Source organism: Dama dama, chromosome 22, assembly GCF_033118175.1.
Source record: "Dama dama isolate Ldn47 chromosome 22, ASM3311817v1, whole genome shotgun sequence".
NCBI lineage: Eukaryota > Metazoa > Chordata > Mammalia > Artiodactyla > Cervidae > Dama > Dama dama.
Genome location: NC_083702.1, coordinates 52,340,537 through 52,354,100, shown reverse-complemented (window position 1 = coordinate 52,354,100; position 13,564 = coordinate 52,340,537). Strand labels below are relative to the sequence as shown.

The 13,564-nt window shown below is 44.9% G+C and overlaps 1 protein-coding gene across 1 annotated transcript in view; it reads right to left on the bottom strand.

The window, feature by feature from the left end:
- Nucleotides 1-1,161: 1,161 nt before the first annotated feature.
- The window catches only part of PAH (phenylalanine hydroxylase), a 107,251-nt gene continuing 94,848 nt past the window's right edge, over nt 1,162-13,564 (bottom strand). Inside the window, exons 11-15 of the mRNA XM_061124166.1 lie at nt 11,273-11,329; nt 7,924-8,019; nt 7,271-7,404; nt 3,818-3,933; nt 1,162-1,736 (exon numbers count right to left, since the gene is read on the bottom strand). Coding sequence (XP_060980149.1) covers nt 1,693-1,736; nt 3,818-3,933; nt 7,271-7,404; nt 7,924-8,019; nt 11,273-11,329 — 447 coding nt within the window. The 3' untranslated portion in view covers nt 1,162-1,692. The remainder of the gene's footprint in view (nt 1,737-3,817; nt 3,934-7,270; nt 7,405-7,923; nt 8,020-11,272; nt 11,330-13,564) is intronic.

The window sequence follows — 13,564 nt, the reverse complement described above, 5'->3', positions numbered from 1 at the left end:
ACAGGTATCTGTGTCCCATCCCCAGATATTCTATTTGGGTAAAGACCTTAACGCTGGGGAAAAGTGAGGGAAGGAGAAGGGGGGTGCAGAGGATGAGATGGTTGAATGGTTTCACTGACTCTCAATGGACATGAGTTTGAGCAGACTCAGGGAGATGGTGAAGGACAGGGTAGCCTGGCGTGTTTCAGTCCATGGGGTTGCAAAGAGTCAGATGCAACTGAACAACAACAAGGCTGGGATTGCGCCTCAGATTTACTGTTGATAACAATACAACTGGTCTGAGAATTACACTTGCAGAAGTATTACAAAAATCATTGACAATTTAACTATTTCCATGATAAAATGATAAAGTGGTGTGAGAATTTCAAAGCAAAGCTTTCAAGACACTGCTTTTCCCCCACTGTTTCTTATATTTGTATAGTCACGTAAAATGCACAACCAACAAAAGTCAAAATCTGTCAACTGCCCAGACTTGACTTAGATTATCACAGTGATCCCTTGCAATGGGTGGAAAATCTGAAACTCTGATCATTCTTTCATGTTACAAGTTTATCCAGCTAATATATTTCTAAGGCAATGAGAAGATTATTTCATTCCAAGAAACTACAAAATTGAGAAACCGCTAACATTTTTTTAATGTATTTAAAATTCTCACATTTGTTGAAGATTTGCTGTTTAATAAATGTATTCCCTTATTCATTCAATGAATATTTACTGAAAATCTACCATCTGGGATTTTAATTAACATCTATTGCATCTTAAAGGGGCTTCTCAGGCGGTGCTAGTGGTAAAGAACCCACCTGCCAATAGAGGGAACTTAAGAGACTTGGATTCTATCCCTGGATTAGGAAGATCCCCTGGAGGAAGAAGTGGCAACCGTCTCCAGTATTCTTGCCTGAAGAAACCCATGAACAGAGGAACCTGGTGGGCTACAGTCCATGTGGTTGCAAAAAGTCATCCATGACTGAAGTGACTTGGCATGTATGCACTGCATCTTAAATGTCTTCAAAATGTCTCCCAAAACAGACTTGACAATTGATTGGAAAATGATACTGCAAGTTGAATCAGATGGAGAGTTCTACCACCTTCCATACCAGTGTTTATGATGATAATAAAACACAAAAATATTTTGATATTACATTATGAACTTTAATATTTGTATTGATTTTAATAGGCTTCTGAATTAAAGAAAATCTACATAGGCAAAATAACAAAGCAGTAAGTAGAATCATAGTTCCCTGAAACAGAAAATGACTTTTGTAGGCTAAAATTTATATTAAATCCAGAAATTCAATTCTGATAGGCTTGTGTTTCACAGTGAGGGATATATATCCCTTTAGGAATTCTCTACAGCAAATAACGAAAGTATTTAGGAAGGTTGAATAAAGCAGGTCCCAAATTTTCATTAACTTTGATGAAATGTGACAGGTTATTGATTTTTAATTTAATTCAGAGTATGAGATTATCATCTCTAAATCACAGATGACCCCAAAAGATCCACCATTATGCTTTGGGGTATTATTAATATGCTGTCATTTCAGATGATTTTATTTGTTGACCCGCATCTTGCTCTCAAAAGGATTTAAGGCTTCATTTTGAATTAAGGCTTGTTTTTTACACTTTTTAAGATGAAATGAAAGAAGTAGTTGGATTTCCATCGAGAGATTCTCAATTTAGGCTCTGTCCGTGACTTCACTTTAATTTCTGGAGGGCACTGCAAAGGATTTCAACTTCACCTACAAAGAAAAACAAAGGAGCCACTCATATGTGAACAAACACCCTTCAAGTGTCTGCAGTGTGTACAAGGCTAGGGAATCAGTGGGGTGTGTGGATACACTAGGTACTACCCCAACCTTCAAGGAGCTGATAGCTTAGTTAGGGTGATAAAATCTGAGCCATTACAGATGATTCCAAGTTGTAGGAAGTGCTAAAGAGCTATTAATATAATTAAGCTTCCTCTTTCCATTGTCTGTTTCTCAGGGAAGGAGGTAATAGTTTTCTCCCCAGGGAAATCACTAGCTTTTCTGTTTCCTTTTCACATGACCATCCACAGATGTTCGCAAAGAGCTAAGCCACAGGACCTAAAAGTAGGGTTCACATTGCCCTCCACCCCTACTCCATGTCAGAATTCCCTGGGGCTTCATTACAAATACAAGTCCCTGACTCATATCACACATACAGGGAATTTAGTCTGGGAGTAAAACTCAGGACTATCCATTTCTAACTAGCTCTCCAAGTGATTCTGAGGCACACGAGGTTTGAGAAGGCATGGTCTAAGCAGAGAACTCAGCCTAGATTACCAGACCACCAGACTAAGTAAGGTATGATGGAATCACTTTCATTCATGCCAGATTCTCACACGCCAAAGGGCCACAAGGACACAGACTCGTCATAGAAGTGGAAGGGGACTTGGAGACAGACCAGCCTTATTGCTGCCTAGATCTGAGGACAGTATAGAGATGATGGGGCCTTATATAAGGTCACAAAACTCTAAGGACCCTCCAGTTCCTAAATCTGTTAATCAGTGATTTTTAGAAACCTCTTATAAATAATAGTCTTTGAAATTATTTTCACTTTCTCAGGGGAAATGAGAGAGAGAAAACGGCTATGGCCTAACCCTTCTCTCTCACACCCCAGTCGCCAGAGCCTATGGCTGGCCTCTTCCATGAACACATTATTCCAGCTGAGTGTTCAAGATGGCATCTATGGGAGGGAATCAGCCTTGGACTTTATCACAATGGCTCATTATGGGAGGGAGGCCATACCTGATGGGAACGAGTATAATGGGCTAGTTCTACATATTAGCAGTGGCCTCAGGCAACATCACAGGGATAGAGACGGATACACCAAGTCCACCAGCCCTCTGGCCTTTCTTAGCACATTTTTACAGGCAGAAACTCCCCACCCCTTGGACTAGAACTTCTCCCTTTAAAGCTTGATCCTTGGGTGGTTTTGTCCATTCATTCAATAGCTCTTGAGTACCTAATATGATTTTTAGGAATATGGCTAACTGCTGGGGATTTGACAGCAAACTTGACATGGCCCTCTGCTCAAGTCTAGTTGGGGAGACAGACAAGTAAACAATTATAAAATAAAAATAAAATAAAAAACCTATGATAAGTGCTCTGAGAGAGGGATCTATGGGAAGGCCAAGACCTAGGAGGGACACCCAAACCAGACTTACCCTAAGAAGAGATATGTATGAATAATTGAAAGATGAACTGGGATGGGGTCCCTAAATGGGAGTGGTAAAGAGAGTATTTTAAACAAAAACTGTATGGGCATAGGCCAGGGGAATGCATGGGAACTAAGAGCTGGTCAGTGTTGCTCGAGGGGAATTTGAAGGCTAGAAAGAATTGGGAGATGAACATAGTAGCACAATGACTTTTTAAGAACAACTATTATAATATTCTTGTTGTCCAGAAAAAATAAAAGGTCAATGGATGAACTACTCTGTGGTTGATAAAGTAGATAAAATCTATCCTTAGGAGCTGGTATTCCAGGCAGAGTAAGGTCCGGTGGACACTTAGAGGGGAAGGGGTGAAAATGCAAAGAGAAAGGGGAACGTGGCAGCAACAAGCCAGGGTGGAAAGGTGGTGGTCATAGGAGGTGGGGTGGGATCCAGGAAGGTCAAAGCAGAGAAGACACTCAAGGCAATTCTGGCTTTTTATTGCTAAGTTTTTCTCTCTCAATAAGTCAGTGGCTTCCCTGGAAATGTTTTTCTTAAACATTTAATACATCTCTTACTGTTCCTCTGATGAAGGTAAGAAAACACAACCCTCTATGAGAATGGCCTCGGAGGGTGTACGTTACTTACTACTGATGGAGTCAGCCAAAATCTTAAGTTGCTGGGTGTTGTCCAAGACCTCAATCCGTTGAGTGTATGGGTCATAACGAACTGAGAAGGGCCGTGGGATTGTGGCAGCAAAGTTCCTGAAACCAAAATCATAGGTCTGAGTGAAGGCTACCATTTGGGGAAAAGTAATTTAAAAAGATTTTTCAGTGGCATTCACTTGGTTATTAGTAGCATTGAAACCTCACCAGGGGCTTTAGTACTGGCTGAGAAGTGAAATGGAGTTTTAGGTCCTCTTTGGGAAGCCTTTGTATGTGGTAGGTGTGTCTGTGTATATACAAACACACTTAGGCACATGCCTCCAAAATGTCAGAAGTAGCTTACAATAAAAGCACAGTATACAATAAGGCCAAATTCTTATCATTAAATAAAATAAAAGGAGTAAGTAAAATCTAGCCAAAGAATGTTATAGAAGGGAAAAAACCTCTGAGATGCTTGATCACCAATGCAAAGAAGGAAAACATGGTTCTCAAAGTTGAAGACAACACTATGAACGAAACTTAACATGGATTGAGGGCCTCCTATGTTTGAGAACTAGAGCAAGTTTCAACTGTTTTATACTCTTAACAACTATTATCTATTAACTAACTATTAACTATTTACTAAATTAGTCTTCATAAAAACCTTAAGAGGAAGGTACCATTTTACTATTCCCATTTTACGATGAGGAAACTGAGGCTTGAGGAAGCTAAATAACTACTAAGGCCATGCTGGCAACACATTGTAAAGAAGGGAAAGAACACAGGTAGTCTGAACCTGGCCTGGGCCCCTCACTTCCCTGCCTGCCTGGTGCATCACTCCTGGGCCTGGGAGGAATCTTTTATTAATGACTGGGGATGCATGAAGAATAAGTGGTTAAGTATCCTGCCCCATCTCTTCTTTGGAAAAAGTCTTCTCAGTCCAGCTGGTGACGTGAACCAAGCAGTAGACACCTTCCCCTCGTCCAAGCTCTTCCCCTCGTCCCTCTTTCCAGGGTGCAGCCTGTTTTTTCTTTGGGGACTCATCTCCCCCACTGGAGGTATATGAGTTGGGCTGTCAGTCTGAGGCCCACTCAGCGCTCCTCAGGTCAAGCAGCAGGTGTGTGAACAAACTCAGCCCTGTCTCTGCTAGAGCTTGAATACTGAAACTGAAAATGGTTGGCATTGGTTTCTTTCAGTCAGGATGCACTGAGGTATCCCAGAGGTGCTCAGATCCCTTGCTTGTTTGAATTCTCTTTCGTTCTGTGAGCCAGCTCTCAGCAGATGAGAGCTTTTGTGTCTCCTCTGGGCTCTAGACATTAGCAGTGAGTGAGTGCATACTCAGTCATGTCTGACTCTCTGTGACCCCATGGACTATATAGCTCACCAGACTCCTTGGTCCATGGGATTTTCCAGGCAAGAATACTGGAGTGGGTTGCCATTTCCTCCTCCAGGGGGTCTCCCTGACCCAGGGAATGGACCCGCGTCTCCTGCATTGCAGGCAGGTTCTTTACCACCAAGTCATCAGGGGAAGCAGACACTAGCAGAGCAGGTGGGATTTCAAAGAGAAGCCCATGTCCTGGCAAGGTCTTCCCTGTTGGCCTGGGGCTGATCACTCCCTGAGTGAGAGAGTCATCTCCAGAAGGGCCTGTCCATGTGGGAATCTCAGTGCAACTCAGCAGTTAAGAGTACCAGCTCTGAGTTCCACTGCCTGAGTCCAAACCCTGGGCTGGCCACTTACTAGCTGTGTGACGCTGAGGGAGTTACTTATCCTTCAATGTTTCTGCACCCTATCCACAGTTTGTGGTCTAAATGAACTAGTATCTGAAAAGCACTGAGAACAATGCTTGGTACAAAATAGCTACTAGGCATCTTGAAAAGTGAAAGTGTTAGTTGCTCACATGTGTCCAGCTCTTTGTGACACCATGGCATGTAGCCTGCCAGGCTCCTCAGTCCATGGGGCTCTCCTGGCAAGAATACTGGAGTGGGTAGCCATTCCCTTCTCCAGGGGATCTTCCCAACCCCAGGGGTCGAACCCATGTCTTGTTCATTGCAGGTGGATTCTTCACTGTCTGAGCCACCTTACCTGTAACTATAATTACCTTGGTGGAATAATGCATGAACTCATGAAAATCCATAACCCTAAAGGAGTTCCAGGAATGGCAGAGTGGAACCTTTAGGGCTACAGAAAGCCTAGGTTCTCAGTAAGGGTGAAAATTTAGGAGAAAAATGACAAAGAATGGCAGGAAGGACCTAAGGGCCCTGGAGAAAAGAGTGAAGGGAGTCATTTGGGGTCAAAGAAAGTGCATTTGTGGGCTACCATTTTACTGTTGGTTACCTAAGCCCAGTGCATTCAAAGCTGACATGCCCAGCTTCAGGGATTCCAAAAGCCTGTAAGACTTACATTTATTACACATCACTGCTAAGATACAACAAAAGAAGTGGTAAAAATGGTATCATGGCTGCCCTGTATAAGTAGACCCTCTGTCCAGCCTACCACCTGCTGGGAACAGTGTGGCTCTGGCAGGTTGATGGCAGGGCCATCTTCTAGAGGAGCTGAGAGTCTCAGAGTTCTGGTACCACTCCACCAGCCTGGTGCTAAATTGCCTCTGAGATTGGCACATTTGCCAGTTACTCACTGATTCAGAGGATGAGATGGTTGGATGGCTTCATGACCCAATGGACATGAGTGTGAGCAAACTCCAGGAGACAGTGAAGGACAAGCAAGTCTGGTGTGCTGCAGTCCATGGAGTCGCAAAGAGCCTGACATGACTTAGCAACTGAACAATAGCAATACTGAGTGCTTGCTAGGTGTCCGGCACTGTTCTTGAAGTCAGGGGAAAGAGCAGAAAGGACAAAATCCCCTATCCTCAGGGACCTTAAATCACACAAGATTTTAGACATTAATAAGTGCTAAGGAGAAAAGTAAATCACAGAGCTGGTAAGGAGTACTGGGGGGTGGGGGGCGGCGACAGGGCTGGGTAGTGATTTTAAGCAAGTTGTTTAGAGATAGACACACAAAAACGGTTAAATGCGGGTAAAGGCTGAAGAGAGGGGAGGGAGGGAGTTATGCAAGTATGTGGGAGAATAAAGTGGCAAAGGACTCCCTTGGGTAAGAAGACGTCTAGTGCTGTTTGATGGGGGACCTCTGCGGCCGCTCTGAACACAGGAGAGTTCAGGGGTGGGCCTGGTGGCCGCACTGAGCAAGGATAAGGTGGTAGGCCTGACTGCAGGGGTCATCATGTTCGGCTAATAAGCTATGAAACGGGGTCCTGCAAAGGAAGGCACTTCTCTCAACAGGGAGTGGAAAGAGACAGGGTGGGGAGAGAAGACTGTCTGATGCACGCCGCTGCTGTAGGCACTGAAATCCATTCTCCTGCCCAACCTCCCACAGACCGGCGGCACCAGGTCGAGTCAGGAGGTCCCAAGGGCTGCTGGCCCAGCTTGGTTACCATCTCACCTCACTTTCTCCTTGGCATCATTAAAACTCTCAGCCACATAATAAAGAGGCTGGAACTCTGTGATCGTATACTCCTGGACAGCGGTCTTCTCCAGTTCCAGAGGAAGGAGCTTCGGCTTGCCTGATAGGCAATACTGCAGGTCCCAAATGGAAAGTCGTCATGGTTAAGTCAGCGCTGCTGGTCCCTGCCGCATCCCCTAGGCTCCTTGTGCATCCCTTCCCACCTTATCCTGATTCCTTCCATACCCTAGTCCCAATGCAGGTGAAATGAATTATTTTGCACATACTAGAGAGCAATCAGGATCAAAAGGAATATTTTACCCCAACCATTTTCAGGTAAGGTGATCAACAGATGGTGTGGGAGCAGCCACATTTTCTGGTATGTGTTTGCCTATGTCCCAATGCATAGTTCAACCCTAGATTCAGGAGGCCCCTCTGGTCTGGAGACCTGTGTATCTGCAGTTCAGTTTCAATCTCTAAAACCCACAGTCACAACCAAATCACAGCTGGTAAGACGTCAATCACTTGAGAAGAAACCCTGAGGTTTAGTTTCAAAGTGGATATAAGAGGGTTTCGACAGCACAAAGGGAAAATGAATAGTCTACTGTACCTACCACTCTCAAATCCATCCATGGTTCCTGTTCAGTTCATACCTGTAATTCACCAAAGGATGACAGGAGCCCAGCACCATATGCCTTTATGGAGTCTCCTTGCTTGCAGAGCCCGAACTCCACAGTAAACCAGTAAATCTGAAATGGAAAGTCAAGTTGAAAGCGTACACAAGGAAGCAGCAGGTGACCCAGGGCCAGAGACAAGGTGCCCAGGTGGGAGTTTGTGCAGGTCTGTTCTCTGAATCAGCCTGACCTGGGGTCGTGGTTCTCTGTGCTATGTCTTAGCCTATCCAGTTACCTGTTGAATTAAGAGTTGGCTGAATGCAAGATGCTAAACTGAAACTCTCATACTTTGGCCACCTGATGTAAAGAACGGATTCCTTGGAAAAGACCTTGATGCTGGGAAAGATTGAAGGCAGGAGGAGAAGGGGATGACAGAGGATGAGATGACTGGATGGCACCACTGACTTGATGGACATGAGTTTGAGCAAACCCAGGAGTTGGTGATGACAGGGAAGCCGGCGTGCTGCCATCCATGGGGTCACAAAGAGTCAGACATGACTTAGAGATTGAACTGCTGCTGCTGCTGCTAAGTCACTTCAATCGTGTCCGACTCTGTGCGACCCCATAGACGGCAGCCCACCAGGCTCCCCCGTCCCTGGGATTCTCCAGGCAAGAACATTGGAGTGGGCTACCATTTCCTTCTCCAATGCAGGAAAGTGAAAAGTGAAAGTGAAATCACTCAGTCATGTCTGACTCTTAGTGACCCCATGGACTGCAGCCCACCAGGCTCCCCCGTAAATGGGATTTTCCAGGCGAGAGTACCAGAGTGGGGTGCCACTGCCTTCTCCACGTGATTGAACTGAACTGAACTGACTGCAAGATGTGATGGGAAGTGGTGGGAGAGTATTAAGGAAGCCCCCGCAAAGGGTACCCCCAACAAGCCACTCTCTATGACAGGAACTCTTCCACCCTCTCCGCTTTCTTCTCTGTGGCATCAGCTAGAGGGCGTTGCTCCCCCAAGTTGGCTGGAGTTACCAGACAATCCCATCAGGCTCAGTGGGAGGTAGGGAATCGGGTCATGATAGAATCAGTGAGGGAGTATCCTGTTATCTGTGTGGCTGAACCACATCAACACCATTTTGTCAGCTCCATGTAAGCCTGAAGTCCTAACCCCATCCTTTTCTGCAAGGTTGAGCTTCAGTCTATTCACAAGGAATGCACCAGGTAAGTTCCTCATCAACTTTTACCCTTCTTATCCAATATAAAATCTTCATCTGACATATAAACACTTTTGCTGAGGCAGATGGATAATGCCTCACAAGAAATAATGGTCATGAGACCTTCCGGGGGGAGGGAAAAAAACCCCTAACTCCTGACAGTGTGAACCTGCTTCTCCCTTAGTAATCAGATTCTATCCTTAGCTTTGACCCCTTTAGTTAATTAACTAATCAATTTTAATTTGGCTGCACTGGATCTTAGTAGCGTTGGCCCCTTTAACCCCCCTGTACCCTTTTCGTGGCATAGAGTGTGGTTGCCAAAGCCTCTGGCTGCTGTCTACCCACCCTTTCCTGTGTGTCAGTTACCCACAGTAAACTTCATCACTGCATTTTATTGAGCTATCTGCTTCCTTATTTGGCCTCAAAGTTCCTTCTCGGTTCTAAGGTTGTTATTCAATATCCCCACCATGCAATAACCTGTGTTAAACCCCTGTCAGTCACTGCACTCAACCTCCCAAATAACCAAGTCTTTTCCTTTCAATAGCTCCCAGTGCAACATGGCCAGATAAATGGCCTGGGAAATAAGGTTCTAGAATCGATTCCTGGGTCAGGAACATCTGCTGGAGAAGGGATAGCCTACCCACTCCAGGATTCTCAGGCTTCCCTTATGGCTCAGCTGGTAAAGAATCCACCTGCCATGTGGGAGACCTGGGTTTGATCCCTGTTGGGAAGATCCCCTGGAGAAGGGAAAGGCTACCCACTCCAGTATTCTGACCTGGAGAATTGCATGGACTGTATAGTCTATGGGATCGCAAAGAGACGGACACAACTGAGCGACTTTCACTTTCTTTCCTACTGAAGAGGACCAAGAGAAAGCCAAGGCCCAGGGTTTCTAGGTAAGTCTATTTATTGTACTAGAGAACGTGAAACCTGGGAAGGCTGCCAGAACTGAGTCAGTCTGAGCTCCCCACATATGGATGAGACGTCTTTAGCCCAGAGAGGTGAAGTTACAAACATACAGTGACACAGCGTCTCAAGGCAGAGCAAGGGCCCCAAGACTATTCCCAGATCAGTATATCAATAATAAGATTGTTTTTGAGAAGCTAGGTTGGTGACGAATATTTTTATCACAATTACAGCAGGTAACTTAATGCTGTGTATTTCAGTTTATTTTTTTTCTCATAACTGAGAAATTCTATCAAGTTCTGCAGTTTCTTTGAAAGTCACTTTTTGTATCAGCACAGCATCTGGCTTTTAAAAACTCACATCCACACAAGTTTAACTCTTTTGATCCTCAAGATCCTCCTGATGTACTTTTGAGATGGAAACGGTATAAACAATTGTATCCATTTTTAGAGATGAGGGTGCAAAAGCCACTTGCCCAGGGTCTCAGAGCAGCTGGGCAGTGAGAAAGGATCTGGGAGGTTTCAACCTTCTCATAAATTCACAAACTTCTAAACTGATATATCATAATGACAGGGAAGCCTGGAGTGCTGCAGTCCATGGGGTCGCTAAGAGTCAGACACGACTGAGCAACTGAACTGAACTGAACTGAATGATATGTGTGCATTAATTTGAAGTCCCTAATTCCACTATAAAGTTTTATTTCCTATCTTCCAAGCTGAGCACATTATAAAAGACGTGGCTTAGAGGTTAGGAGTGCGTCGGTCAAGTTGGAAGGGGGTCTACAGGAAGGAGGCCCTGCCGTGAAGTTGCTCATCCACGGTGTCTACGGATGAGAGTCATCACCCCCTGCGGAAGAGAGTGTTTGGTTAGAAGGCAGAGCCCAGTTCCCACTTTTACCTGGGATCTGAGAAAGGAAAGATCCTCATGCTGGCCCCAGTGTCAGGTAGAAAGTAAATATTTTCCTCTTCAAAGATGTGAATCTAGACTACTTCCCAGCCACTCAAGGGGGTTCCCAACGACTATCATTACAGCCTGTTGGTGCTTTCAAGACATACTGTTTAAAGTTACATGGAAACATCTGCGTGTAGTTGATTTCAAAATCAAACCACCAAGAAGAAGTCAATGTGTGAAATGTCACTTGTGCAAAAGTAAGCAAGGCATTCTGATTTATTTTTTCTTTTCAAATGATCTGGCTTTCAGGAAAACAGCAAAGTTTCAAAGACCCGAGACATTCCCACCAGCCAGCAGGGAGAGAGGGTACTTACTGTCGCCAGTTTCTCAATGTACTCGTCAGGGGCACCCAGGGAGGCGAGGCCGATTTCCTGCAATGGCAGAGAAACAGGCACTGACATGGCTGGGGTCTGCTGACCTTCAGCCTTGACCCTCAGATCCAACCTCGTATTTGACCACAGGAAGGGGATGAGTGGCTAGATACCTTCAGAAGGGCCCAGGTACACTCTAACTGTTCTGTCAAGGCTTCCCTGACCACACTTCACAGAATCACAGATCTTGAGAATGGAGGAAGCCTGGTCCTCTATTCACTTTACTAAAGAGAAAACCGAGGCACAGAGCAAAGAGATGACCTGCTCACCGTCACACGGTAGGTTGTGTCTAACGTTTCAAGTCCTGATTATCCATCCACAGTTCAAGCAGAATATTCCTGGTGCACTAGATGAGACTTCACCAAGCCCCCTGAAGACACCATAGGAGACTTGCTGTGAAGTTCCTGACATCTGTCCTGGTATGTGCACAGCTGGAGAGTCTGAGATGTCACGGGCCACCTCTCATCACAGCTCCCAACTCAGAAGCCTCTAGTGGTCTCTGTCTCTTTTACAACATTTGCTCCAGCCTGATTTGCAGCAGACAGAGCACATATATAAATATATATGTGTGTGTGGGTGTGGGTGTGGGTGTGTGTACATATATATATATATATATATATTTCTTTCCTACTAATATGCATTCATTCATTCCAAAAATATTTACTGAATGCCTTCTATGTGACAGGCAATGTACAAATTGATAAAGATCCCTGACCTTTACATTTAAGTGGATAGACAGTAAATAACAAGCATATACATAGGTATGTTAAAGGTGATAAGTTCTTCAGAAAGAAGAAACAAAAGGAGAAAGGGACAAGGGGGATCCAGAGTGCCAGAGAAGCAGGGGTGGGGTTGGGGGCTTTGATTGCCCTTTCCTTCATCTTAATTTTTGGCTGTATTGGGTCTGCTTACAGGCTCAGTAGGTGCGGCATGCAGGCTCTCTAGTTCAGGCATGCGGGATTAGTTGCCCTGCAGCATATGGCATCTTAGTTCCCCAACCAGGGATAGAATTGAACCTTCGAATGCCTGCATTGGAAGGCAGAGTCTTAACCTCTGCACCATAAGAGAAGTCCTAAGACTGTGATTTTAAATAAGGCCCCAGAATGATTTTAACAAATAGCTGTGTTGCTATTGTTCAATCTCAAAGTCATGTCTGACTCTTTGCAACCCCATGTACTGAGACATGCCAGGCTTCCCTGTGCTTCACTCAATTTGCTCAAACTCATGTCCATTGAATCAGTGATGCCATCCAACCATCTCAGTCTCTGTCACTTCCTTTTCCTCCTGCCCTCGATAATTCCCAGCATCAGGGTCTCTTCTAATGAGTCAGCTCATCACATCAGGCGGCCAAAGTACTGGAGCTTCAGCCTTAGCATCAGTCCTTCCAGTGAACATTCAGGGTTGATTTCTTTTAGGGTTGACTGGTTTGATCTCCCTGTAGTCCAAGGGACTCTCAAGAGTCTTCTCCAGCACCACAAATTTGAAAGCATCATTGGAAAGGTGATATTTGAGCAAAGACTTGATGGAAGTAAGGCTGTTATTGGCTCTGCTGATAGCTGAGGAAAGAGCATTGTACAGGCCAAATGCACAGCCCATGAAAAATCTCTTTAAGGAGAGGCAATGTCCTCCTCCAGGGGTCTTCCCGACTCAGAGGTGGAACCCACGTCTCTTATGTCTCTTGAACTGGCAGGCGGGTTCTTTACCACTTGCACCACCTGGGAAGCCCAAGTCTAACAGAAGTCATCATCAATAAATGCAAGGTTGAAAGGGTTCCTTGTTCTCACAGCCACTATTCTTTGTGAGCCCAGATCTTGCCTAAAACAAGGAACCCAAAGTGCTTCACCCCACTCCATCCTGCACTCTAGTGGGAAACTAATCCTGCTTTTAGATCAAAATAGAATATGCTCAGGGAACTCAAAATAACTGCCTGCTTTGAAACTGTCCAGGTCAAAATTGGAACCAGAAACACTGATGAGCCAGAGGCTCCTGACTGCTGACTCAGGTAACTTCCAACCCCTCTGTGGGTCTCCCCAAAATGGAAATGGCTTAAGGAGGATGGCCATTTAGCCTCTGACTGGGAAGTAAAACTTTTAGTAGTGAGACTAAAAACTTCCAATCTTGGTTTGAAAGCAATCTATGACATCTTGGCAGCAGGAACCACACTTCTGAAAGTCAGCTACTCCTGTGGTGACACTTCCACAGCAAAGGTTCACCTAATTTCTAAACACTCCCACT